The sequence below is a fragment of the Vicugna pacos genome, chromosome 9, assembly GCF_048564905.1.
Source record: "Vicugna pacos chromosome 9, VicPac4, whole genome shotgun sequence".
In the NCBI taxonomy this organism is placed as follows: Eukaryota; Metazoa; Chordata; class Mammalia; order Artiodactyla; family Camelidae; genus Vicugna; species Vicugna pacos.
Genome location: NC_132995.1, coordinates 6,733,785 through 6,761,307, shown reverse-complemented (window position 1 = coordinate 6,761,307; position 27,523 = coordinate 6,733,785). Strand labels below are relative to the sequence as shown.

The window sequence follows — 27,523 nt, the reverse complement described above, 5'->3', positions numbered from 1 at the left end:
CTAATCCATTGGTAGTATTTATAAAGTTCTTACTAATGGAATTATATGTCTGGGTAGGAGATGGCAGGAGGCAATGGATAGAATAAGCTTAACATTATGCTTCTAATTGTTCAGGGGAGATGGAGATGGGGGTTCTCTTGTTCTTAAAACACACCCAAGTGGTTTCTGCCCCAGGGCCTTTGCACGCTCTTGGTGAGTGAATTACCCTATGCCCTACTTCTCTCCTTCCTCCCCTCCCACTCAAGGTTCAGCTCAGCCTTCACCTTTTCCCTTCTCTTTCTCCCAGGCTTCGTTTTCCCAGAGTACATAACCCAGAGACCTCAAACTAAGTGAGGTAGATTGGCTGCAAGGAACAGAATGGGACAAGGTTCATGTTAAACAATAACAACTGGCAGATGGTAAACTCTGTGCCTGGCACGTTCTAAGGGCTTTGTGGTTATTTATTTTAATCTCATTCAATTCTCAGAACAACCCTGTGAATTAGCTAGCATTATTAGCCTCATTCAGCACATGAAAAAACCTAGGTGCAGGGAGATGGAGTAACTTGCCTGATGTCACAAGGAGGAAGTGGCAGAGAATCTGGACAGGTGGGCTCCAGATCTAGACCTCTACTCCCACACAAGGCTTCTGTACCAGCCCCTCACAGGTAACAAAGTAAGGAGGCCCATGGTGGGGGGAGACTGGGGTACAGTGGAGGACGAGGCCACATTTAGCAGACTGTCACCCTCCCCATGGGTCCAGGTAGCTAACTTTTCAAGAGAAATCAGAAATCCAGTTGTTTATGAAACATTCGCATATTATTTTAAAATTTTAATTAATTGATTGATTTTTTGGTTAATGGAGGCAGTAGGGATTGAGCCCAGGACCTTGTGCGTGCTGAGCACATGCTCCACCACTGAGTTATGTCTTCCCACTGCCCCCCTTCTTTTTAAATGCTGACAGCTAATGAGAGAGGGAGGGAGAGAGAGAGAAATACACACACATGCAGTTTACAGGCTGCAGTGGACGTGTGCCTTACTGTATGGAGGTGCCAATTTAGATGGCAAACAGAAACTGGAGACAGGAGCCAGGGCTCGCTGGTTGAGCGAGGGACTATCCAGCTGCCGGGGGACATCTTGCCTGGCTGTCACATGAGGTATTGAGGTTGGCATCCGAGGTTCCCCACGTGGCTGACCGCTGACCCACTCCTGGGGCCTCCCCTCTCCTCTGTCTACATTTGCTTTTCTGAGCTCCAGCCTCAAGCTGGTGCACTCCAAACCCATGTCTCCAGACCTCAGCCCTTGCCCTAGACCCATGGCCCCCACGTGGACATCTGGTGACTATCCCACACTGGACAGCTCCCTGCCACCACCTGCTCCTCCCCAGGCTTCCCCGGGGTGGCAAGGTGGTGGTTGGCAACACTACCCTGTAGGCTGCTGGGGGGAGGGGGAGGGCAAATAAATCCAAACCAAACCAAACCAAACACCCACTCCTTTCTTTCTCAAGTCCACCCCCACATCGAGTCTATAAGGAAATCCTAACAAGTCTACCTTTAAAATGGATGCAGGGGGAGGAGGGTGTAGCTCAGTGGTAGAGCAGGTGCCTTAAGATGCAGAGAAGTCCTGGGTTCAATCCCCAGTACTTCCATTCGATAAATACATAATAAAGAAATAAATCAACCTAATTACCCAATTATGGGAAGATTCAGAGGAAAGACATTGAAGAAAAGGGAGATGCTCTTTGCTCCTAATAACTATTCAGTAGGTGGCAAAACTGGAACTGTCTCTGACTGACTTCTGGTCCCAACCCTTCCCTCCATATTGTCAACATCCCACACCGGTACCCTCACACCACTCTGGAAGGTTCCTAAGAAGAGGGGGCTCTGTTCCTACAACAGCTAGTCTTTGAGGAATGCAGGGATTTGCACGCATTCATTTGCATTCATTGACAAAAAAAAATGGGGTCCTTTGGGAATAAGATCAAAGCAAGTCACAAAAAAACATTTGGCTTTGCAACAAAGTGGGTCTGACAACCTAGGCCTGACTGTTGTGGCCCCAGCCCTCACCTTGGTCAGGGTGTATGTCCCCAGCAGGTTCAGCTCCAGCAGCTGCCGGAAGCCCTGGGCAGAGGTCTCCTCGGGCCACTGCGGAGGTGGATCTAAGGGTGAGGGTGGGAGAGAGCAGAGATGAGGATGAGGGAGCCTTGAAGACAAGAAAACAGGGAAGGGAAATAGGCGTGGGGTTGGGGGTGGGCATAGGATGGTGGGTGACAAACAAGAGGGTCAGGGATCCTGAAAAGATCAGGAGGTTGTATGGTAGTCTCTCAAACAGGAGTCTCACAATTGGATTAAGACGATGTGGTTTGCTGAGGGAAGGTAATAAATAGCTCAGGGGTAGAGCGCATGCTTAGCATGCACGAGGTTCTAGGTTCAATCCCCAATACCTCCATCAAACAAATAAACAAACAAACCTAATTACCCCCCCACCACCAAAAAATACAGAATGAGAATAACACTTTGTTCTTGGGCTTAGAAATTTTACAAGTCAATATTCGTGCCAGACGCTTTGCACTATAATGTGCTGGTTATCTAATAAACAGTAGGAGGTGGGAGGATGGCAGGACAGAAAAATCCACATTCAGAAGGAAAGAAGCTGGAAAGGTAGGAGTGAGAACAGGAGAAAAGACAGACTATGGAAAAAAATAGATCCTGAACCTTCCAAAGGCTTTAGGAGTTAAGTGGATAAGGGGACAGAGAGGTGGGAAACAAGATGATGGAAAGTTAAAGAAATATTGGGTTATTTCTCCCCTAGACACCCAGAGTTTGTGGCCTTGCTTCCTTCAGGGAACAAAATAGACCAAACAGCTTCAGAGAATCCACCTGGGATCCTCGTCCAAAACAGCCCCTGTCATTCTCTGAGCCCTCAGTCAGCTTAATTTTTCATCATAGCCTTTATCACTACTGGACATGCCAATGTATTCAATTGACTCTCGTCATTTAAGGCAGCCATAGTCTATAAAGTTGCAGTGGACACTGAATTGGTGAATACTGACCCATTGCTCCTAGGGAAAATATGTGCATAGAATATACATAATAATATATACATGTGGACTGAATGTTTGTGTCACTCACCAAAACTCCTACGTTGAAATCCTAACCTCTAATGTGATGGTGTTCCAAAGTAGGGGTCTGTGGGAGTTGATTAGGGCATGAGGATGGAGCCCTCTTGAATGGGATTCGTGCCCTCATTAAAGAGACTCCAGAGAGGTCCCTTGCCCCTTCCACCATGTGAGGCCCCAGCAAGAAGCATGCCTACAGCAGACACTGCATCTGCCTCCACCTTGATCTGAGACCTCCCAGCCTCCATTACTGTGAGAAATAAATGTTCATGGTCTAAGCCACCACAGTCTTTGGTATTTCTGTTAAAGCAGTGTCAATAGATAAGACAGGACATATATGTGTCAGTCCATATGTACATATGTTTATGTATATAGCTGTGTGGCAATCTAACATGGATTATAATCTTTAATCCTAAAAACAACCCATACTGGTAAACTCTATTTTATTTATTTTGCAAAGGAGGTTCAGGAGTTTGAAGTGACTTGCCTGAGGCAGTCTTACTCACGGCTGCCAGAGCTGGGATTCAAACTCACCCAGCTGGACAGACAGCGAGCTCCTTACCTGCCCTATCTGGTCTCCCTCCTCTGGGCATCTCTTTGAGAACTGAACCCAGAGGGCAGAACATCACCGTGTTTGACATTGGCTGGAAAAATTGCTGTGGGCATCTCACATGTTTGCCTCTCCGCGCATGTCCGGGAATACCAGGAAAGCACAGTGAGGACTGATTCTGAGGTTACAAGACACCCCCTCCCCTGCCCCTCATGCAGCAGGTGAATTTGAGAATATGGAATCTGCAAATAATGAGGATTAGCCCTATCTGTCTTGGGGGTAAAGAGGGTGGGAAGGGGTAAATTGGGAATTCAAAAATTGTACATTTTGGGGTGTGATGGAAATGTTAGCTCTCTTAATTGTGGTAGTGGTTTCACTGATGTGTACACCTATCAAAATCCATCAAATTGTACATTTGACATAAGTGTAGTTTACTGTACAACAACCATATGACAATAAATGTGTTTTAAAAAGGCACTGCTACAAACTATTTGAATACTTGAGTATTTATAAATAAATTATTTAAATAATTGAATAATCATAAATAAATCTAGATATTCAATCCAAAAAAAATAAAAGTAAAAAAATAAAAATCAAGATTAAAAAAAGCATTCATCTTTTCTTGTCTATTTCCCTACTCTAGAATGTGAATCCTATGTGGACAGGAATATCTGGTCTATTTTGTTCACTGCTAAATCCGCAGTTCTTAGGACAGAATATGGGGCATAGCACATGCTCAATAAATATCTTTTGAATGGCTTAAGGACACAGAGAGAAAGGCTGAGCTAGTATCTGTTGCCTCTTTAAATTCTTACAAGAGAAGGAAAGTGCAGCTCAGAGAGGGTAAGTCAATTGCTCAAAGTTGCCCAGCCGGAAAGAGAGGCTTCTTTCTACCATGGCCTTGCTGCGTGACCTTCGTCCAATCAGTTCACCTCTCTGAGCCTTGGTTTACCAACGTGAGGCGTTCTTATGCAGGGCAGTCATCACGCTGATGGCAAGTTCCCTTCAAAGCCTCTACATCAAGCCCAATAAACCATGAGCTGAGAGTATGTCTTCTCAGGGGAAAAAATGAGAAGGGCCATCAGCCTCACTTTGTAGATAAGACATTGAGGCTACAGGGATGGAACAGAGTCAGAAATGGGGTGGGAAGCCACGAGGTCGGGCGACACCAGTGGAGAATGGCCCTTGGGCCTCACAACTTACGGTAGCCGGCGTTGTTGACTACACAATCCAGGTGGCCAAAACGGCGGACAGTCTCAGAAATGAGCATCTGAGGAGAAAGACTGTGAGTGAGCAGTGTTTGCACCCGGGCTCCCAAAAATAAGGCAAGGATGGGAAGCTAGATTCACAGCTGAGGGGACAGGAACCAGATGTGGGGGACCCCTCCCAGAATCACCAGGCATGGCAGGAGAAGAGGAGACTGGAAGTCAGGGGTGCCAGGGACCAGAGAGCTGGTGACATTCACATGGCAGTCATTACTCCAGAAACCCAGGGATCAGGTGAGAGTGAAGGGCAGATGTCAGAGATTCCACTAAAGGGAAGGGATAGAAACACTAAAGAAAGAGAAACTCTCTCACAGGAGAACTTCAGTGAAGAATTTATTGGTTCCACTCCATGCGACAAGTGTGACAAGCCTTGAAGGAGTGGGAGATAAAGGAGACTCTTCCCAGGAGACACAGGACCTGGCCAGCAGAGTTGGGGAAATTCTTGGGGAATTAAGGAAATAATATTGAGCTGAAACCTTTGGGATCAGTACAATGTAGCCAGGAGAAGAGGACAAGGTAGAGGGAACAGCAATGTGCAAAAGCCTGGAAGAGCACAAAGCTAAAGAGAGAGAGAGAAATTGAAGATGGGGTAGGGGGACTGTAGGAACAGAAAATACTCTCACCTTCACATCTTCCTCCTGAGTCACATCACAGAGGAGAAAGACAGTTCCAGGAAGCTCTTGCTCCAGAGCCTGACCCCTGGACTCTGCAGAAAGAGAAGGGCTGGGGTCTGAGGGAGGAGGGGGGCTGGGGCCTGGATCCTGGGTCTGAGGGAGGAGGGGCCTGGCAGCCTGGATTCCTTCTGGATCTAAAGGAGGGGCTGGGGGTAAGGAATGAGGGACCCTCACTCACCATCTTTGTCACAGATAACCACTTGGGCGCCGCTTTCCGCTGAGAATAGGAAGGGAACAGTTTATACCAAAGCAGAATTTGGCAAAAGCTTCTGCTGCCCTCTTGTGGCCACCTGGAGTAGGGACTGTCTCCCCCTTGCTCTCCTAGTGACCCCAAAGTCTCATGATGATCCCCCTAGGACAAAGGGCAGAAGCCTGGACACCTATTCTTCTTGGCTACTCCAGGTGCCTGCTGGGGTTCCCGAGCCCCCAACCCTGGTTTCAGAGTAAACCCTAAACCTGCAAGACCCGTTTTGTAGCTATAATTGAGACCTAGAGAAAGAGAGGCAATGGAGATTGGAATTGCGCCAAAATCTCAGGCCCCAGGCTACCACTCCCTATGCCTTCGTTAACTTTGCAAATTAGAGTTCGTAAGGTAAGAATCTACATTCCAGTACAGAAAATACTCCTTCCCACACCTACTAACCCCCCAGGGGTCCCTCTTCTCCCAGACTTCAATACTCAAAGCCAGCCAGACCCCACTCACCGAAGGCTCTAACGATCCCTGCTCCGATGCCGCGCCCGCCCCCTGTCACGACGACCACCTTCCCGGCACAGCGCGTTCCCGATGCCATTCCGCAGCAGACCGTCTCTCCCTCTGTCACTCCCTCCGGGCTTCTATCCACCTCCGAAGTCAGGTGAGGTAGTGGGATTGAACCGTAAATAGGGGCTGGATCCTGGAAGCCCGACCCTGAAGGGGCGTTGCCAGGAAAGCTAGCAGCTTGGAAGCTTGGCCCAGGCCCCTTCCTCTTTCAGACCCGGGAATCCAGGCCCCCAAATCCCTCCCCTCTCAAACTCTGGATTCCTGGCGGCTGGCCCCCTCTATCCTTGGACTCAAATGTCCAGGTCCCTAGTCCTCCCTTCCTTCAGACCCAGGAATTCGGGTCCCCAGCCCCCTCCTTCCTCAGACCCAGTAATCCAGATCCCGAGCTCCCTCCTTCCTCAGACTTACAAGCCTGGAGCCCCTGTCCCCTCTTCCTTGGGGACTCAGAACTCCACGACTCCAGCTCAACCCCTCAGAGACATCAGTGTCACAATCCCAAACAGACACAAAGTTATTGACTAAAGTTTCTAAATTTTAATTCAAATTTGGACAAGTGTTGGGAAAACCAAACTTTGGCCACAGAAACTACTTCCCTTCTAGGTCATGGGACCAGATCACTCCCGGAGGTGCGGGGAGGCGGTCCAGATCTCGGGGCGGTACCGTCAGGCCACGCCCTCACGCTCTGATTGGCTGTCGCGTTTGGGTGGGTCAGAAGCTGGACTGCAGCAGAGTGACTCGCAGAGGCCACGCCCCCTCGTCTTGGGTTAAGGCGGGAGGGGCGGCCCCGGAATCCCAGTTGGCCTCCCAGGAGGTGGGGCCTGCATCGCGCCCACCACCTCCCCGGGAGAACCTCGTGGAGCGGAAATCGGTCACTGGAGGAGATCTTGGGGGCGAGGACATCTGGAGCGTGGGGTCTGACGGAGGCGGCGGCGCAGGGGGAAGAGGGTCTTTTCGAGAGTCCACATTTCCACCTGGAAAGGATGAACGGGGAATGATAATGGCAAACTTTGGTACCCAGAAGGCCGGACCCCCAGACCTTTCCTCTCAGACTTAGGAGTCCGGGCTCCCAGTCCTCTCCTCCCGTAGACCCAGCAGTCCTGGACCCCGGTCTCCTCCTACTGGAATGTAGAACTCCCAAGTCCTGTCCAACTTTCTTCATCAAGACAAAGGATTCCCAGCAGTCTTCAGATCCCTCCCCACGAGAACCTAGGATCCCAGGCCTCCGACTCCCTGTTTCCTAAAAACCAAGAGCCCAACTTTCCAGCCCATTCTCACTTGTCATCATTCTGTGCCACTGTGACGCCTCAGTGGCCAGGGCTTGAGAGAGACTGAGAACTCGCTCGCGGTGACCTTCGGATGTCGGCAAATAAGGGATGGTGTTCCTCGGGCTAGAAAAAAGAAGATTTGAGGGGCTTGTATAATTAGCCTGTACAGTAAGGACCACAGTGCCGCGCATGTCCTTCTGGGAGTTGTAGTCCCTAACACGTGGCTATAAAGGATTTTAAATATAGCAAGACCCTCTTTTTAAAAGCCCGCGTGCATTATGGGATTTGTAGTCCAGTTGCCAGAAAACTACCCCCTATTTCCTAACATAGGGGTCAAGTTTGACATTCACCTAGGAACTGCAGTTCTCTCAGCGAACTACGGCTTTCTGATTCCCCAGGAACTCAAGCGTCTCTAAAAGGTTCTGTGATCTATACTTTAGTACTGGGGAGTACTCAGGAGACAATAGTAATGCTAGTCCTCTTCCCTTTGTTGATTTCCCTGCTCTTTGCCCCGCTCTCCAGTTCCTTACCTGCTCCAGGACCCGGAGCTTCTGAGCCATTTCTGGGCGACTGAGTGTCCCAGGACAGGCTACAAAGGAATTGGGGCATTAGAATTCCTCACGGAAGTCCTCATGTTCTCATTTTGAGGGTGAAGTGAAGGGGGCGCAGAGAGGGGACAGAATTGCCCCAAAGACACTGCCAATTTTTAACTTTACCTGAGTTCCTGGAAAACAGGGAGAGTTAGGAAAATCAGCCCCCTGCCCCAAACACACACACACACTCTTGTGTTCTGGGAAGCATGCTTAGTGCAAAGAACCCTTCTTCTCCGTATGACTTCAGATAAGATTGATGAAATTTCTATTTTAACACAGGACAAGAAAAATTAAACATAGAATTCCCTCTGTGTGTTTGTTTGGGCCTCCTCCCTCCTTCCATAATTAGCAGTGTGCATCTGTGTTACACATTAACCAGAGCTCCTCAGAGATGAGAGTGATTGGTTCATAGTAAAGAGCAATCCCCCCTCCCTCCCCATCTTCCGGTGCTTAGCAATGTAACTTCTTAAATGAATAACATCCGTTCCCATCTCCATAGGGGATCACAGAGACTTGCAGCTGGCTTTGTACATGCTTACTCAGACTATGCATCCCTGATGAGTTTTACGTAAAATACGAATACATCATATTGATGTACTATCCTCTGTCTCGAAAATGTATATGAGCGTGCCTTTGACTTCTAACAGGCAGAACAGTTCTCAGAGTTTTCTGAGTCAGTCACCTGGTTTACAAGCCTCCATTTGAAAATTCTTTTTTCTTCCTGATTTTAATTGAATTTTCGTTGACAAGACTCACAGATGACACCCCACCATTGTTTACCTATGACAAGGGAGAATCAGATCTTCTGAATTCACATCCCTTTGCCATAAATGATTAGCTGAACTCCTTGTCCTGTCAAAACTAGCTAGACGTAGAGATAAACATTTGGTGTTCCCCTGACTGAGATGCCTCCTGCTTACAAAAACAATCCCAACTGTAAAATCACCCCACCTATGACTGATCTAATTCCTCCCTAGAAAAGTCTAAGGTGAAACCATCCTGCTCAGACATTCTGACCTTTGGATCTGACGTGTGTTCCTCATTGCAACAGTGTGAATAAAATTGATTTCTTTACTTGCTCAATTTTTTTTTCTTTTTTTGCCTTTGACAACAGATAGTAACTGAAAAAGAAAACTGGGCTTCCAACCCAGACCCATGACCCTCCCCTCTAGGAGGGAGAATGCTGGTGAGGTGGAGATGTAGTCTCTGGCCCACCCCACCCCATCCCACCCTGTCCTCCCCCCATTAAGGGAGCCAGGATGCTGACTTCAGCACAGGTACAGGGCAGGCAAATCTGGAAATCTATTCTGGGTAAGGAGGTAGGAAACAGCCCCACTTTACAGAGAGACAAACTGAGGCTCCAAGGGGGAACAGAGGACCCACTGCTACCTCACTGCCTCCCCACTGTGCCCCTCACTTTTGGTTCTGCGTCAGGCTGGCGTCGGGCTGGGGATAGTGTCCTCCCCAGGGTGAAGAGCCGGGGGGAGGCCGGGCGGGGGAGAGGCCGTCCACATTCCTGGTTTCTGCGGATTCTCTCCAGCTGCTCCTGAGCACTCATCCGGGGCCGGGCCAGGGGGACCTGGGGAGATGAGAAACATCTGGAGACTCCAACCTTGGCCTGTGTTTTCTCTCTTCCCCAAACCTTTCAGTCTCTTGTCTTGCCCTTTCCAGTAAGTTCACCGCTGAATCTTTCTACACCTGTCCCTCTGCCATGAAAACAGGGACTGGCAGGAGGGGATAGCTCAAGTGGTAGGGTACTGGGTTCAATCCCCTGTACCTCCTCTAAAAATAAATAAACCTAATTACCTCCACCCTAAAAATTAGTTTTAAAAAAAGGACTGGGCTGGGGACCTCGCCTTGTAGAGTCTGGCACTCAAGAAGGGTCTGAGATGTTCCTTGGCCTGAACTGAACAACCTTTCAGTTGATGGATGGCATTCTGGAGGCCAGTGCTCTGTGCTCCCCAGAGACCATGTGCAGTTGTACCAGTTACACACTGCCCAAGGACTGAGCCCTCCATTTGAGACAGGAAGGGGGCAGGGCACAGCCATTCAAGGAATGATACAGCAATTAACAGTGGAAGATTCAACCCCCAGTAGGCCCTGAGGCTCAAGATGGCAGGAGATTTGACTTCTAGTAGAACTTCAGCTTCATTATATGCTCATTGTAAAATATTAACATGGTGGATAACATGCCCACAGGCGCCATGACAGTCCCAAGGCTAGCCACAAAAGGTCAAAGAGTGGGAAATGGCCAAGTTCCTGGGAATCCCAGCCCCTTCCTCAGGCTAGTTAGATTGGTCCTTCCACTTATTAGCAATATGAAGCCACCAAGCCCATAAAAACTGGCAACAGGGTGCCTCGCAGCCGCTGCCCTCTTTCCCTCTTCGGAGATGGCCCACACTCTGTCTATGGAGGGTGTACCTACTTTTAATCTGAGCACCCAACCCCACCTTGTGGCCTTTCTCTTGCCTTTTAATGTATCTCTCTGAATAAATCTACCTTTACTCAACTGGGACTCACTCTTGAATTCTTTCCTGTGTGAAGCCAAGGACCCACACTTGGCAGGGCATGTCCCAGGGGCTCAACCGACGCCTGGGACCCACCCCTCCTCACGCCCCACATCTGTGTTTCCTGCATCACATTGACCAAGCCAGCCCCTGCAGAAGGGGCATCTGTCTCTAATTCACAAAAAAGGCAGCCTGTAGGCTAGCAGAGGCTTCCTAAATCCCCACCTCAGTCTGGACATTGGCACCAGCTCTTTCCCTGCTTCCCCACTAATAAATTCTAACTCACTCTTCAAGGTCTCTCTGCCTCCAGGAAACCATCCCCAACATGCCCAGGCTGCCTGGGAGCTGCTCTCTAATGGCGCCAATGCTTTGTGCTTTCCCCGTATTAGCACATGCCTCCCTCTCTTCTGGCAGTGTTTATGTCTGAAGCTCTTCAGTGCCTGAGATCTGGTCTGATTCAGCTCAGGAACCACAGTGCCCAGACAAAACCCAATCCACAAGAGGCCAGGGGCCACCCCAGCGCCAATGGGAACAATGCCAAATAGGCAGCTTGAAGTTAATTAACATATTCAAACAGGAACTCCCCACCTTCCCTCCACCCAAAAACCTCTCCATCTCCTGCCTGCTAACTCCCTCCTTCCGGATGCTCAGGCCAAGAACCTTCTAGTCATTCTTGAGTCCTCACACCCCACCTCTCATCGGCCAGGAAATCTTGTTGGCGCCACCTTCAGAATCAGTTCCCCAAATCTCTTATCTGCCACTCCAGAAATAAACAGCAATCTTACAGCCGATGTTTGTTTTTTCTAAATCGGTGCTGTTATCCACCTGGTGGTCGTGATGGACGGCATCCCCCAAGTCTCCACACACCCTCCATCATCCGGGCCTCTGATGTCAATTGCTATTTTCTTGCTTTTTGTTTTGATTTTCTAGTTTGATTGCTCTCTGAAGATGTCATAAAATGCCAAAAATAGCCCCAAGGAGAGTGAAATGAAATGAACAGAAACATCTGTCACTTCCAAGAGCTCAGAAAGTAAAATCACATCAGGAAGAGGATCGAGGAGCGTCTGCTGGGACATCTCACTGAATAAGACCCTCGAGATGTGATGCGATGTAAACAGAAAGAGCGGTTGTGAAAGTTGTACTCTGACAGTGATACCAGGAACTGATGACAGGAAACTCTGCACTGAGCAAAACATGAAGATCTGAAGGTAACCGGATGCTCTTGCAGGCTTTTGGTCATGAAACAAGCTAGAATATTCCATGAAGACTGGAAAATTGATCATGAGCCTATGACTGGCAACATATGACTTAAAATACCTGAAGATCTGGGGTGGCAAAGCATCGGCCGGTCATCATTTATACTGATGGGTTTGCTAAGATATCAGAAGAAAACTCAGTGCTGCAAAAAATGTATACAGTGGATAAAATGGCTTCTGAGTGATGTTGTCCGCCTCCTAAAATGTTACCACAGCAATGAAAGAGGATAATGACAGGCTTGAAGGATGCCAGGCTTGGGGGGTCTGTTCTTGGGCGCACTGGAACCACAGACACACACACACACACACACACACACACAACACAATTGGTAGTGCCTGGAAAAAGCTGACATCTAAGGTGTTAGGAACATGTCTATGATTTTCCAGACCATTATTATGCAAACAAGAAATCATGACATCTCTACATTACGGCTTGTAACGATGCGAGTTGACACTCCATGAAGAGCAAGAATGACCACCAATACCACCCTTAAAAAAACCCCCAAAAAACTCCATACTGGCTGCAGGTCTTGGGAACCCGGGACCCAAGACTTTTTAGGGATGCCACCTTTGTAGCTTCGAATACTTGGGATGAGGTTGATACACCATCACAAACAAAGGCAAACACAGACTTAGGGCTCCGATGAAGCTTGAAAACAATGCTGCAGCTGAAAACAAAAGGACTGCCTTTACCCTAAGTCCGCAAGCAACCAGATTTGGTGTCGCTGATGAGAAGAGGATGAAGCTGAACTTTGTTCTTCTTGCCCAAGGTGATCAGGTACAAGCGGAACCTCCTACCGGACCCAGCAATGACTCACCCGGTGGGCACTGGTTCGAGGACAGAGAAATGCTGATGCCGTGTGAGATTCGGAAACGTGAGAGGGTGACAGCGATGCTAACGAGGCTGAGACACAGGGGGAAAACTCCCCACAGACGAAATGGTGAAACAGGCGACCAGTTCATTGCTGCCCTCCAACAGTAGGTATTTATCAGCAACCTAGAGAATCTAACCCGTTTACTCAATTAAAAGGACACTGCCCAGACAACATCCTTGGTTAAAGAGCAAATGACACAGCCAGAAACTCTACCAAGGCCACCTGCCTCATCCTCGGGGATCCCACCCCTGGCCCTGCTCCAAATGTCCACTCCAGCTTTATGATGTCATTGCTGCCCCAACCAATGACCCCAGTCTCCAGCGTCCTCAAGCCACCAGATGCCATGAGCATTCACTGCAGGTGAATATTTAGGTACTTGGTTTCCTTGGTACTTGGATGTGTGACATGATGTTTTACTAAATCTTTTCCTTAGAAATAAAAAACGCCTGATACTTACCATCTATTTTTAGTGCACTGACTCCTTCATGAAAGTAATTCATTGCTTTATTTTTAAAATAAACTTGACTTTTAAATGGAGATATTATTTACAGCCTTTATCCAATTTAGTATGCATATTCATACATTTTATTGGGGAAACATTCATGTGTCTGATGAACGGTGCTGCACCAGACACCACGGCTGCTTTTATTCGGTGTAGAGCATAGGCACCAAAGTACCAGTCTAGAATCTGCAAAATTTTGCATTTTGAATGACATCTGGTTCCAAGGGTTTTGGATAAGGTTTGAAAACCAAGATATCTAGAACCTGACTCCCTCTAGACATCTCCTCTTCTTGGAACCTGGTGCAAACAACTGTTACCTCGCGCCTGGACTCTCCCAGTGGCCCTTTCACTGCTTCCCGGCCTCCGCCCTTGTCCACACACACTGTTCTCCATGTGGCCACCAGAGGCCACCAGTTCCCACTTACAGCAACGTCCCTGTGCTCAGAACCCTCCACGGTTCCTGTTCAAGCAGTGTCAAAGCTAAGTCCTCATCGTGGACCACAGCCCCAGCACTATCTGCCCCCATTTCCCCTCTGTCCTCATCAGCACCGGTCTCCTCCTCTCTCGGTTACTCTGTTCCAGCCGCACTAGCTTTCTAGTTACTTTCTCCAACAAGCCAGACTCACTTCTGCCTCGGAATCTTTGCAAACGTTGTTCCCTTTGCCTCTAACACTCTTCTGCCAGATATCCCCAAGGCTCCCTCCCTCACCTCCTCTGTGGTGGTCAAGATGGACCTGAGGAGGCGGGATGGACTGCCTACCTTGGTTCCTGGCTGTGGGGAAGGGGGGCGGCGACCCTCAGGGCTGGAAGCCCGGGAGACCCTTGGAGATCCAAGACCTGGAAGAGCAGAACAGGACCTGTGAGGACAGCGAACGCCGAGAAAATCCCGCCCGACCCCGTATACTCACCTGAGCGAGGACTGACGAGCTCTCTGTCGCCTCCTGGGGGCCGCCCCCAGTCAGCCTCGGGGGATCGAGGTGAGCTCAGTTCTAAGGACTCAGGCAGGCTCTGGAGGAGTCGGGAAAGGAAAATCATCATGATGATTACCATTTCTCAAGCATATAGCAGCTGAGACACAGCATAAGTAGGATTAAGACTGAAAACCAGAAGCTAGACCTAGTTTTCAACCCTCAGCTCTGCATTTTTTTTTTGGCTGTGTGACCTTGGGCAAGTTACTTTACCTCTCTGGACTGTATGTCACCTTTTGATATGAAGATTAATCCATGCATATAAGGCATTTAGAACAGTGCCTAGCACATGGCAAGGCATTATAAGTCTGAGGTTCCATAATGATTAAGCATCTGGCATGGTAGGTACTAAGTACTTTATCAGCATTATCTCATTGAATCCCCTCAGTAAATCTACAAGACAGCTATTATTATCCCTTTTTTATATGTAGGGAAACTAAGGCTCAGAGAATGAGGACAAAGACTAATGTCACAAAGATAGCAGAGCTGAGATATAAACTGAAGTCTCCCGGATACATGATCTGATGGTCAGGACCAGCGGCAGCTCTACCTGGTTATGGTCATAGTGGCTCCCGCTTCCTGATGGCTTACTCTATATTAGGCATTTTCTAGTCACAATTTGTCCTTCTTACAGAACCCTGCAAGATAGGGGTTAAGATTAGCAGTGTCTGGTAAATGTTTAACAATGGCCTCTCTGGTAGGAAACAGCCCTAGTTTGCAGCGTTTGCCAATTTCTGCAGTTTAAATACCCTCACTGTGATCTGTTTCAAGCTACCAACTGAATGTGACATTGAGAAAAGATGCAGGCGATTGGATCTTGGGAGGTCTTGGGATCTGGCTCCAGCACACCAGTAGACCACACCATAGTACGAGAAATAAGAAAACAAAGGCTTCCAGAGCTTAGGAGACTTGCCTGAGGTTGGTTAGCTGATCCAGGGAAAGAGAAACAGGTGAATGGGTGATAAGCTGGGTCAGGGGCAGATAGGACAGGAAGCTGGGGATGGGGAAAGATGTGTGTGAGTCTCACCTCCCTCTCTGAGGACTCCTCGCCTTGGAGTGCAGGGGATGGGGAGTCAGGCTCAGTGTGGGGAGGTGGTTTCTGGGGGCCTCCCAGACCTGCCATTGTGTCTTCCACCATCCACAGCTGCTGCTGAGCAGATACTCTGTCCTGGGGAGAGGAAAGGAATTCGTTACTCAAAGGTGGGAAGATGTAAGGAGGGTTCAAGTTGATAAACCATGGAAAGGGTCTGAAATCAGTTGGGCTTATGGAGTCATAAATGGACTGTGTACATATGGGGGCTATATTTGTGGATATCCATTTCCATATGGATATCCCACTAACTGCACCATTTATCATGAACACTGTTTTTCCTATACTGCTCTGCAGTGTTACCTCTACTATAAATGGGTGACCATATAAATATATGTGAGTCTGTTTCTGAATACCCTAGTCTATTCCTTTGGTCCATTTGTCTAAGCTTAATACTACATTGTCTTCTTATTAACTGTAGCCTTATACTCAGACTTGACATCTAGTTTGTGTTACTCCTCCAGCTTGGTTCTTGGAGGCTCCCTTGGCTACTCTTGGCCTTTTGCACTTCCAGATAGAATTTTGAGTCAGCTTGTCAATTTCTACAAAAACCAAAAAAACCTTCTTTTACTGGGATTTTTATATTTATACTGGGATTGAAGAGCTCCACTGGAGAAATCAATTTGGGGAGACCATATCTTTACATTAGTGTATCTTTCCTATCCACGAACATGGTATATCTCTCCATTTATGTAGGTCTTCTTTAATTTCTCTCAACGTGGCTTTCAGCATTGATGTCTTTCGTATCTTTCATTAGATTTCTTCCTAGATATTTAGTTTATGTTAATTACAAACACTAGTGTTTATAAATATATATTTTTCTAATTGTTTGGTACTATCATTCAGGAAGACAATTGATTTTTGCATATCATCCTTGCATTCAGTTACCTTGCTGGATTTGCTTATTCTAACAGTTTATCTGGACATTATTTTGGATTTTCTACACACATATCTTTCTGTCATCTGTAAATAAAAACAGCTTTACTTCTTCCTTTTCAGTCCTTATACCTTTGATTTATTTCTCATACTGACTTGTACTATCTAGGATTCCTGGTACAATGTTGACTGGAACTGGCAATAGCGGACATCCTTGTCTTATTCCAAATGTTGGGGGAAAGTTTTCAATATTTCACTGCCAATAATAATGTTTGCAGTAGATTTGTTATAGATGCCTTATCAGATTAAGGAAGTTTCTTTTTATTCCTACTTTGCTGAGAGCATTTATCATGAATGGATGTTAAATTTGTTTAATGTTTTTCTTGCATTTATTGAGATGATCATGTGGTTTTTCTCCTTTATTTTATTAAATGTGGTGAAGTACATGGGCCTATTTTCAAGTGTTAAATTAATCTTTCAGTCCTGTAATAAACATAATTTGGTTTGTGATGCATTGTTCTTTTCATATATTGCTGGTACTGAGTAATATTTAACATCAATAGGTGGGTATTAGAGTTGAGGGGTGGATTTTAGGAAGAAGTGGGAGACGTTTGGCATGAAGAGGGTGGGATTTAAATCTTGAGTATGCATTTAATAATAGAAGCCAGAGTTTTTAACTAAAGATATATGATTTAGAAATTCTATTGGTAGGCTCAGAACGAAGAAGGGGGTCTGAGGCTAAGCAATGGGACTTATACCTTAGGAGTGGGGCTTGAAGTAAGAGATTGGATTTAGAACTGGAGACTCCAGAAGATAAATTTAACAGCAAAAGTCAGGATGCAGAATGCAAGAGATGAACTGGCAGGATGGGACAGGGATGAGGGGTGGAGTTTTGACACTGAGGGCATGGCTTCGAAACAAGAGGAGAGATTTAGAACCAGAGGGTAGAGTTATTCTGAATCTGAAGATAGGTCTTGAAGGGCATGGTCTTAACTACAATAAAAGGTTTAAAGTGAAAGGAAAAGACAGAGGGGGAGGCGCTTAAAATAAAATGGGTGGGGCTTGGTGCTGTGGGCGAGGCTTAAATGCCAAAAGGTTTCCAAGTGAACTTAGAGAGGAGGGTGGAGCTTGGGAGCTTGGGGCAGGGATGTACCTGGGGGGACCCAAGGTGCAGCAGGTACTCAAGGGTCTCTCTTAAGGTGCCCAGCTCCTGCTCCAGGCCGCTGTACATGTCCCAAACCCGCTCTCTCTCCTCAGGTCCCAGAAAGAGGGAGACACAAGGTTAGCATGCCCACCCCCCAGATCTTTCCCCATTTCATCCTACCACCTGAGCAAGAGGAAGGGTGGCCTGGCCCCCGGTGCCTTGGGGCCAGGGGGCTACAATTCCTAACGGAATTGAATGGACTACAATTCCCAAGGGCCTCTTTGCTCAGACTACTGGGAAACCCAGAGTTTGTATAGACCCTGTCATTCCAATGAACTTCTAGTATAGACAAATAACATCTTTCCCTGAGTCCTCTGGATTACCTCTGCACTTACCATGTGCCAGGTACTGTTCTTAGCTCTCTAATTTTTCTGAAGTAGGTACTATTAATGTCTCCATTTTACAGATAATAATTACAGCTAACACTTAAGTATGCTTACCATATACTAGGCACGTAAGTGTTAAATATTTATTCATTTATTGACATATATTTATGAAATTTCACAATGACTCTATGAAGTCAATATTATTTTTATCATCTCAAGTTTATGTGTCATCTAAGGCCCAGAGGGGTTAAGTAACTTTTCCAAGGACACACAGCAACTATAAGTGGGAGCTGAGATTAAAAGCCAGGCTATATTAAATATTGTTGTTGCTTGTCTGCTTGCCCCTCACCCTCTAGGACAAGATCATTGGTTTAAAATTTGGGAGGGAGGGATTCTCAAGAACTACCTTCCCATGAGCCTTTGAGGGCAGGTTCACTTTAGTAACAACCTGTAGAGTCCTGGAGTCCCTTGGGAGGCATGGCCCTTCCTAGATGCTCACCTGGGTCAGGTGACAAAGAGTGGCCCTCACACTGACTAATCGGTCCTGCAGGAGGCGCTGGCGCCCCCAGGCCCTTCCAGGAGCTGCAGCTTCCCTGGTTGTTTGGCCCATCTGCTGTCGGGTCAATTCCAGGGCTGCTTCTAGTTGCTCCTGCATAGAGAAGGAAGGTGGTTAGACTTCTGAAACCACACCGAGCCACAGGAAGAGAAGGTATCCTTCCGTATCCAGGCATGCTGGGGATCAGGATGGGCTAAGGGTAGGTGGAGAGGCCAGGTGTCCCTCCCCTGTCCTAGAGCCCTGTACCTTCTCCTCCTGCCTCCTGTCTATCTCCTCCTGCAGCCTTCTCAGGAGCCGGTCCTGCCCACACAACTTGGTCAACAAAGTCTGGAGAAAGGGGAATAGGAGCTATTTATGGACCAGATCTGGCTCTTCCCCTTGTCCACTCCCCCATCTCAAACTTTCCCTTCTCAACTCTGAGAACTTAGCAAAGGTTTGATCAAGGAGAACTTACATCTGTCTCCAAGCTTTGGTGGAAGGTTGAGTCTAGTGGGGGACCCGGCTGAGGAGAAAGAGAAAATTGGGGGTCATATGCCCAAACAGGTCCTATTGTAGCTCAGTGCTAAGATGAGCCCTGTTTCCACTGAGAGACACCCCTGTCCCTGTTAGCTCTGCTCCAAGCTTTAGCAAACCTCAGTAGACCAATTGCCAGATTCTTGGCTTTAGGAAGATCCAATGGGCTCTGCTACCAAATAGCTTATAGCAAATACTATAATTCATAGAGAAAATTTAGACATTTCCTTTTTGACTGAGAATAAAACAAGGACACTCACTACCACTGTTACAGTATTAGAGATCTTGACCAGTGCTATAAGATAAGACAAAGGAAACAAAAACTGTAAAGATAGGAAGGGGAATGACAAAACCACCATTGTTTATAGATGAGGTGCTCATCTACCCAGAAAAACCAACAGAATCAAAGAGTATTTAGAACAAATAAGAGAATTGAGGTGCAAAATGAAGCTACAAACTTCATAAATGGCATATATCTACATCATCAATAACTAGAAAATAAACAAATTTATTTTTAAATATAAAAAAGAAGAAAAAATATATCATTCAAATAACTATAAAAATGATCAGGAATTTAGGAGTCACCTTAACTAATAGCACACAAAATCTCTATGGAAAAACTTTAAAACACAAAGACCTAGAAGATTATATGAACAAATGGAGAGATATTCTATATATATGCCACCCAGGTTTCAACAGCCCTAGAAAACTTAATATAAGCACCTATCCAGGCACCTTGACATACCCTGTCTCCTCTAGGCACACTAGTCCAGGAGATGACATTCACCATAGCAAAGAAAGCAAGGGAGGAGGCTATCGCAGATTCAAGGTGCCCCAGGATACCTACCAGTAAAACCATGGAAGCCCCGGTCCCAGGAGGTCTCGGGGGGAGCTGGAGATATGTGGAGGAACTAGAGGGGGCCTGGAAAGAATATTGATATAGAGATGTTGAGAAATTAGAATGTGTGTGTCCAGAATTGAAGTGCCTTAGAAGATTCTTTGAGGTTCAGAACTGGGGCCCCAAAACTGCCTCAACTGCCTGCTCTCCAGCTGTGTGACACTGTAGGGATACAGAGGATGATAATAAATGGACAAGCCTGGCAAAACTGTCCCAGGAACTGATGAAAGTTGCACTTTACTCTCACTCTCATATTTGAGGTTAGTTATGGATTTTCTGGGCTACAATCCCGTGATGCTGAGAGAAAACAGCAGATGACCAACTTGGAAAGATAAAACTGAAGACACAAGCAGATGCAATCCACACTACCTTTCACAGTATTGTCTTAGAGAAGAGTATTCTGGACTACAATCTCCATAATGCTTAAGGGGTCATGGCCAAAGACCAGCCTGAAAACAGCCCTGAGAACTGATGGAAGATAAAGTTCACTCTCCCTTTCACACCTGAACCCAGCTGTGATTATGCTGAACTACAATCCCCAAGATGCTCAAGGAGTAATGGCCTAGAGACCAGCCTGGAAAGACAGCCCCATGGCTATAAGGGAGATGAGGTCTCCTACCCTGTTGCCTCAGCTCACCGGTATTCTGGTCTCCTGACTCCAGTGCTGGGGACTTCTGGGGGGCTTTCCTCCTCCAGCTTCGGAGGAGAGTCCTCGGCGGGGAGTAGGGGGCCTGGAAAGGGTCTGGCGCTGGGGACCCCAATCCAGGGGAGGCCGGACATCGATGCGACTCAGTGGGGTATGCGGTCTGGCAGAAGGTGCTGTATCTCCAGAGGAGGGAGGGGGTCTCCGTGCAGGAGCAGAACGGGGCCGGGGGAGGCTCAGAGGGGAGGGAGGGCGAGAGAGGGGTGTAAACAGACTGTAGGGAGGAGAAAACAGGTGAACTGGGTCAACTAGAGCCCCCTCACCCCGCTAGCCATCAAGCTAGTCTCCAAGATGTATCTCCCTTCAGTGTGTCTCACTGTCCCTCTGGAGTAGAACCCTCCTCTATTAGCCAGATTCTAAAAAACTTCCGCCTTCGTGGCGTCCCCTTCTTAGGCCTTCTCCCAGACAGGCTCTGGCCCCACAAGAACCCCAGCAAGTCACCTACACATACACATACCCACGAGAAAGCACTTGCCTCCAATCAGTCACAGCCCCGCCCTTCTCTTAGGCCACGCCTCCAACTATTTTCCTCTGGAGCTCAGCCCTATAGAACTTTTTGGTCCCAGACTCCCTCATCCAACTCACTCTGGGCTCCTCGTCCTCCGAATCCGGGGTCCAAACTGCAGGTCGGCCGTGGGGCTGGGTGCGAGCAGCCCGGGTCGGCCACGACCCCTGGAAAGCCGAGCCACCTCTGGCGATTCTGAGCCTCGGCCCTCTTCCCCTCTGCTCACCTCTGGGGGACCACCAGGGCCGCAAGGGCCCTCCCCAGGCTGGGGACTTGCAGGTGACCTGGGTTGCCCACTAATGAATGGGCATGGAAAAAGACATCACTCCTTTGACCCTTATAACAGCCCTTATTCCCATTTCACAGATAAGGACCCAGGGACCTACAAAGAAAACAAAGGAGGTGGTGTACTATAAATCACTGTCCCTATTTGTAGATGGGGAAACTAAGCCCCGAGTGCGGAAGTGACTTGCGCAGGGCCACAAGGCCCATCCAGGTCGCTGGGCCGAATGCCCCTGACTACGCGTCGAAAACTGGGACAGGCAGAGAAAACCTGGAGGCTTTCTCTTTTTTTGAATCTGATATTGTTTAGAAGGCAGCTGCAGAGGGTGGAGACCTCTGAGCAAGTCAGAGAGTGAGAAATATTGATGGACAAAATGGTGGGCGGAGCTTACAAGAGAAAGCCTTTTTGCTGATTGGAAGAGTTGGAGTTCCCTGGAGGTGTGGCCTGAAGGGCGGGGGTCTCCTTAGCCAGAAGACTTGTGATTGGACATTGAAGGGGGCAGGGCCTCAGGGGGAGGAGTTTGGGATGATGAGCCAGACCCAGATTGGAGGTACAGGGTGAGGGCGTGGCCTTTACGTATACTCACCAATCGTCGCCCTCCGCGCGGGAGGCCCGGCCCAGCGCCCGTAGCCAGCCCCGCAGGTCCTCTAGTGTGTCAGCCGCCAGAACGTAGGTCCTCATGCCTGGGTGCTCCGCCTGTGGGAGGAGAGAGCTGGAGGACCTGGACGCTTGGGCCCTTTAAAAAGGAGGTTGCCATGCACCTTAGTCAAGGTCTCTTATCTCCAATAATGGATGCTCTATGTCTGCTCCTAGGCCTAGTTCCTTAGTACCCTTGGGGGATGGACGAACTCACTGTGAAAGTGAAGCGCCGTCCTCGGGGGGCTCCTGGCCCATCTGGCCTGATACTGTAGCTGGGGAGCAGGACGCTTCCTAGGACACTCTCCTCGCGGCTGTCTGCAAAAGAAGAGCTGGGGTCAGGGATCACAAGGATCTGGAGGCTGAGAAGCTAAAGAAAAGGGAGGGTGACGGGGGGGGGGCTGCCCACCCCATGCCAGCTGGGGCACTGACCCTTGTAATAGAAGAGGCAATGGCCAGAGAGGACAAACCAGCGGCGTTTCCAGAGCCGGAGCCCGGAGCTGTCCTGGGGGGAGAGAGTGGGAGCAGAGGGCTGAGTAGAGCCAGCAGGTAAAAAAGAGATGGAGACAGTGACACTTGGGGGCAAAGATCCAGAGAAAGGAGAGAAGCAGAGATACATGTTTGATGCAACAGATTCAGATGGAGAGTGGGAAACATGTGGGTTACAGTTGACGGGACACAGAATCTGGACACAGTCAGACCTGAGTTTGACTCCTGGCTCCACCATTTTCAAACTCTGCACTTAAGCAAGTCATTTCCCCACTAGGAACCTAATGTTTTCTCATCTATCATTGAGGATTGAGAAGTTACAGGAAGTTTGGGACAGATACTATACCACTCATGGCAGGGGCTTTATATAGGAAGACTTCGTCCAATTATTATGGTGTGTGAGACCCAGAGAGGCTGGGAACGTGATGCTGAGCCACAACCTGAATCCTGTATCTCTCCATCTCCTCTGCCAGAACTACTCAATCGCCAGCCTTGTGCCCCTCTTCTCCTCTTCCATCCATTCGCACAAAAGCAGCATGATCGTTTAAAATTATAAATCAGATCATGTGAGTATAGGAGGTAATTAGGTTTGTTTATTTATTAATTTTTAATTCTTATTTTTTATTGAAGTGTAGTCGATTTACACTGTTAGTTTCATGTGTACATCAAAGTGACTCAGTTATACTACACATATATATTTTTTCAGATTCTTTTCCATTACAGCTCATTACAAGAAACTGAGTATAGTTCCTTGTGCTATACAGTAGATCCTTGTTGTTTATCTATTTTCTACATAGTAATCTGTATCTATTAATCCCGAACTCCTAATCTATCCCTCCTCCTCTCTTTACACCCCCGACAACCACAGTTTGTTTTCTATATCTGTGAGTCTATTTCTGCTATGTAAATTTTATTTTTTATTTTTAATGGAGGTACTGGGAATTGAAGCCAGGATCGCATGCATGCTAAGCACATGCTCTACCACTGAGCTATACCCTCTCCCCACAATGGGCTCCTTCTTGACCTAGAGTTTTCAGCTCAAATGTCATCTCAGAGATGACTTCCCTGACCAACAGTCAAATGTAGCTCTCATCTCTCAACCACTTTCCAGCACATCTCTCTGTATTATTTCTTCACAGAGCTTCATTTGCTACCATCTGAAATCGAGTCCACTTGATATATACGAATTTATTATTCATCCCTGCCCTGCCCCCATCTTGCATGTACTATAGATACTTGATTGTCTTATTTGCATGACGTGCTCCAGGGCTTGGCACATTGTAAATATTCAAGAAGTGATCATTGAATGAATGAATGAATGAATGAATGAATGAAACAATGACAGAATAAGGGAAGAAGCAGTAATAGAAAAAAAGACTTGGAGACTTGGAAGGAGAAAAACAGCAGAGAGCCAGGGGCACAGCCTCCAGCATCACTTGGAATGTCCTTTCCCTTCTTCCACTTGCTCTACCTGCTTATGAAGCCATCCTCGGATGTGCACAGGGAGGTTGGGATCCCTTCTGAGTGCATTGCTTCTCTTCCCAAAGGCATGCACCTTGCTTACTGCCCGGGTGGACTTCTGAGGAGAGAAGGAGGAAGGAAGTGAACAGGGCCTTGGGATGGGCTTGGAAAGCTGGTGCAGTTGGACCCAGGCAACCCGAGGCTCAGCTGCCTTCAGAAATCAGGCCAAGGAGGAAGCTGAGTTTGGGGATCAGAAGGACCTGTGAGTACTGCAGAGTGGAGAGATACTTTTCATGGGTGGAAGGAGCTGTTTGGAGGCAAGGCAGAGGCTACTGGCCAATCGGGAAGGAATCTGGGAATCAAGGATCCACTGCCAAGGAAAGGATGTCCTTGGCCACCAGAGCCAAAGACGTAGTAGAACTTTTGGGATCTGAACTGGCAATACTGCCTGGGAGGTCCCCATAATCAGGAGGGACCTCCATGCTGAGTCCTTGGTGAAGGGCCAGCTGGAATCAAAGGACACCCCAGCACCAGGGAATGACATCCCGTAGTGACCATGTCGAGGGTGGTGGGGGGAGCTCCAAATCCCTCCATCCCAATAGATGGAGCCCCCTCCCTGGTCCACACAGATATATCAGCCTGATTCTCACAGGATGCCTTTCCTTGGCAATGGCGCTGCCCCAGGTTGGGATCAGATCTATGGATTCTGAACTTGGGAAGCTAGACATGAGTGAAGGGAATGGCCAGAGGACAAGGAAATGAGTGTCATCACTGAACTTTGGACCAGGGTGATGATTTGGGACCCAAGTATCTCTGGCTTCATGGGGCCTGATTGTTGGAGAAGGAGCTTTCCTGGTCAGATTTCAGAACTGGGTAGATTGGAGGGCTAGAAATAGGACACGAATTCTCAGTCCTAAGAAGAATAGCCACTGCTTCTGAGTTCCTGTATGGGGAGAGGGGAGGGCTTGGCTGGGGAGTGGCCTTATGTTAGCAACCAGAGTCAAGTGGGGTTGTTACTCTGGCTTCAAATTAGGAAAATACGAGGGGTGGAGACAGCTGGGAGTGCCTTGGAATTCCTAGCTGTGGCTGGTGGGCAATTTGGGACCTCTCTAGGGCTGACAGACCCAGTTTGCTAAAGATCTTTGCTCTTAACAACCGGAGTCCCTAGGAAGGCACCTAAACCACGGCTTGGATACAGGAGATAGGGGAGCCCAGAGTCCCCCACCTCCTCCCCAGCCCCACCAAGAAGCTCGAACCTTGGTACTCAGGCTGCCAAGCGAGGAGATGGTGGAAGCGCTGCTGGCCAGGCTGAGGCTGCTCCGAGGTCTGCCCTCCTCCATCAAGGGCTTGGGGAGAGAAAGAAAGGGGCTGTGTGCGTCACTCTGCAGATGACCCAGCTGGGGACAGAGACAGGGTCAGGGGCTTGCAGGTCAGAGGAGGCAGAGGAGAAAGAGCCTGTTGTTTGGGGCTTGGGGGGCTGGGGGAGGCCCTGGCCCCGGATCGCATACCAAGAGTGATGCCAAGAGAGGTGGGCGGCAGTGGCAGCTGTGGGGAGGGGGCAGCTGTCTGCAGCCTGGGATCGAGAATAGGGGCTTCTTTATTCTTGCCCCCTACACTCTGGTCAGGAATTTGACCTTCTCTGTGCTCGGGACCCCCTTAACCCCTGCCTCTTTCTGGCTGCCCCCAGCTACCTGTCTCCTGCTGTCCCACAGACACCCCCAAACCATCCCTGCCAAGCCCTGGGACACCAGGAATGTGCACCCAAGCGGCCCCTCCCCCCAGCCAGGGAACTTACCAGCTCCGGGGTCCCAAGGACAGAGGGCAAAAGAGGGCAGGGTGGGTGCTGGGACACCCAGCCACAGTCTCCCTCCTCCTCTGTCTCTTAGGTGCTGCCTCTCCTCGTCCCCAGTTCTCACCTGCTCATTCACACCCTTTTTGTCTCTTTGTCTCTGATGATGTCTTCTTCCTCTCACACTTTCTCTTTTATATTGTCTCTCTCCACTCTCTCCTGTCTCTCTTTCTCTCTAATCTCTGTCTCTTCCAGGCTCTCCCTTACTTGTTCTCATCCCCACCCCCATATCACTTTCTCTTCCAATCTTTCTGTTTGCATCCAAATCTTTCTCTGACACAGAGTCTCTTCTTTTAAGTCTCCGTCCCGTTCTCTCTCTCTCTCCCCCCTCGTCTCTGTCTTGCTGTGTCTCTCTCTCCCTCACATTCAGTCTCCTCTCTCTTTCTCTCTCTCTCTCGCTCTCTCTCTCGCTCTCGCTCTCGCTTTCTCTCTCTGTATGGCCCTCTACATCAGCTGTTTCCTCCTCTCTCTGATTCTCCCTCTCATTTTCTCTCTTCCTCCCTCTCCCAGTTTCTCTTTCCTCTCTGCTGGACTTTCCCTCCCTCTGCCAGCCGCCCACGCGCCGCTGTCTCCCCTCCCAATCCCGGCTGACCCCGCCCCTCTTGGCCTCCCCACTGCAGCCTGACCTCTTGCTCAGTTGCCCCCACAGTTGATGGGAGGGGCTGGGTCCACCGCACTGCTCCCCTCACCCAGATCCCTGCTGGGCTGGGACCCCATAAGTGGCTGAAGCTGTGATTCCTAAATGTTTGGAAATTAGGAGCTGGGGCCTGGACTCCAGGGCTTCAGTAGGCTGGGTCATTGGTAGCCCCTAATGGAGATAGCTAGGATCTTGGAAGGTGTGGGAGCTCAGAATCCTGGGTGCCTGGGAAGGCGTGGGCTATGAGTCAGGACTTCCAGCGTTGTGAATGAAGCCAGGGGTCTGGAAGTGTGGCTTTAAGTGGATGAGTCCAAGTCCTCCAGCAAGGAAGGAGTGGCACCAGATTCCCCAGTTCTGCAAAAGCAGTGTCAAGTGGCCAGTGTCAACCTCCACCTCAGACCCAGGTGAGAATTCTGTTCTAGACTAAGGATGAGAGGGAGACATTGTTCCTGGGAGTATTTTGAGGAAAAAGGTTATGGACCAGGTCAGGCATGGGAGGCGTCAGAGAACTGGGTCTGTGTCCCTGGACCTGGAATTTGTGGCAGGAGACCCTCCACTGCCATGAGGTTCAGTTGATGCTACCCAGCCAGAATTTCAGATTGTGTAGCAGAAGTTTTGTATAAATTTGAAGCAGGTGTTATATAAAATAGATAAACAACAAGGACCTACTGTATAGCACAGGGAGCTATATTCAATATTTCATTATAACCTATAATGGAAAAGAATCTGAAAGAAAATATTTGTATATACATGTATAACTGAATCACTTCGCTGTACACCTGAAACTAACACAACATAGTAAACGAACTATACTTCCATTTTAAAAATGGTTTAAAACATTGAAGCAAGTGAAACCCAGGAGTGGAGCCTTGTGACTGAGACAGGGCAGGGGTCTGAGTATTTGGTTTAGTATCCTCACATCTCATATTTGTTGAGCACCTACTATGTGCCAGGCACTGAGAAGAAAGCAGTGAGCAAAGTAACGTGCCTACCTACAGGGGGCTTTCACGTTCTCATTCTCTTTTGCAACGAACCTAGACTCTTCTTGTGACCATCTTGAGCAAGTGATTTCATTCTCAAGCCTCAGTTTCTCCGTCTGTGAAGTGGAAACATTAATGCTCTCCCACACTGGATAGAAGACAGCCGGGATGGGAAGGTGGGAGACCCTAAACTGCGTCCTGCTGGT

General features: G+C 48.4%; 2 protein-coding genes across 11 annotated transcripts in view; both read right to left on the bottom strand.

Moving 5' to 3' along the window:
- The window catches only part of HSD17B14 (hydroxysteroid 17-beta dehydrogenase 14), a 12,479-nt gene extending 5,540 nt beyond the window's left edge, over positions 1-6,939 (bottom strand). Inside the window, exons 1-6 of one of the 2 annotated variants that reach the window (XM_072966694.1) lie at positions 6,754-6,939; positions 6,289-6,492; positions 5,764-5,802; positions 5,535-5,617; positions 4,850-4,916; positions 2,045-2,136 (exon numbers count right to left, since the gene is read on the bottom strand). In XM_072966694.1, coding sequence (XP_072822795.1) covers positions 2,045-2,136; positions 4,850-4,916; positions 5,535-5,617; positions 5,764-5,802; positions 6,289-6,376 — 369 coding nt within the window. In that variant the 5' untranslated portion in view covers positions 6,377-6,492; positions 6,754-6,939. The remainder of the gene's footprint in view (positions 1-2,044; positions 2,137-4,849; positions 4,917-5,534; positions 5,618-5,763; positions 5,803-6,288; positions 6,493-6,753) is intronic. The other variant, XM_006208490.4, reaches the window with a different exon arrangement.
- PLEKHA4 (pleckstrin homology domain containing A4) lies at positions 6,865-27,523 on the bottom strand. Of its 9 annotated transcripts, none has more exons than XM_072966684.1 (20): positions 27,330-27,523; positions 25,108-25,197; positions 23,862-23,969; positions 22,334-22,406; positions 22,119-22,219; positions 21,852-21,961; positions 21,063-21,278; positions 20,412-20,691; positions 19,724-19,798; positions 18,818-18,865; positions 18,610-18,690; positions 18,307-18,456; positions 17,431-17,529; positions 15,339-15,479; positions 14,252-14,351; positions 14,104-14,180; positions 9,621-9,782; positions 8,141-8,199; positions 7,621-7,733; positions 6,865-7,316 (listed from the first exon to the last, which is right to left on the bottom strand). In XM_072966684.1, the coding sequence occupies exons 2-20, from the start codon at positions 25,189-25,191 to the stop codon at positions 7,054-7,056; spliced, it is 2,340 nt and encodes a 779-aa protein (XP_072822785.1). In that variant the 5' UTR covers positions 25,192-25,197; positions 27,330-27,523; the 3' UTR covers positions 6,865-7,053. The 9 variants fall into 9 exon arrangements, with proteins under 9 accessions (XP_072822785.1, XP_006208550.1, XP_015098385.1 ...); XM_006208488.4 differs by lacking the exon at positions 27,330-27,523 and adding an exon at positions 25,647-26,250; XM_015242899.3 differs by lacking the exon at positions 27,330-27,523 and adding an exon at positions 25,768-26,250.

What these genes read in the sequence shown, in the direction of transcription:
- PLEKHA4 (XM_072966684.1), bottom strand. Translation starts at nt 25,191, where the DNA reads ATGGAGGAGGGCAGACCTCGGAGCAGCCTCAGCCTGGCCAGCAGCGCT. An exon ending in CGGAGGACGAGGAGCCCAGA is followed by an intron (nt 20,692 to 21,062) that starts GTGAGTTGGATG and finishes TCCTCCCTACAG; the next exon opens with TCTGTTTACACCCCTCTCTC. An exon ending in GTGGCACAGAATGATGACAA is followed by an intron (nt 7,317 to 7,620) that starts GTGAGAATGGGC and finishes CATCCTTTCCAG; the next exon opens with GTGGAAATGTGGACTCTCGA.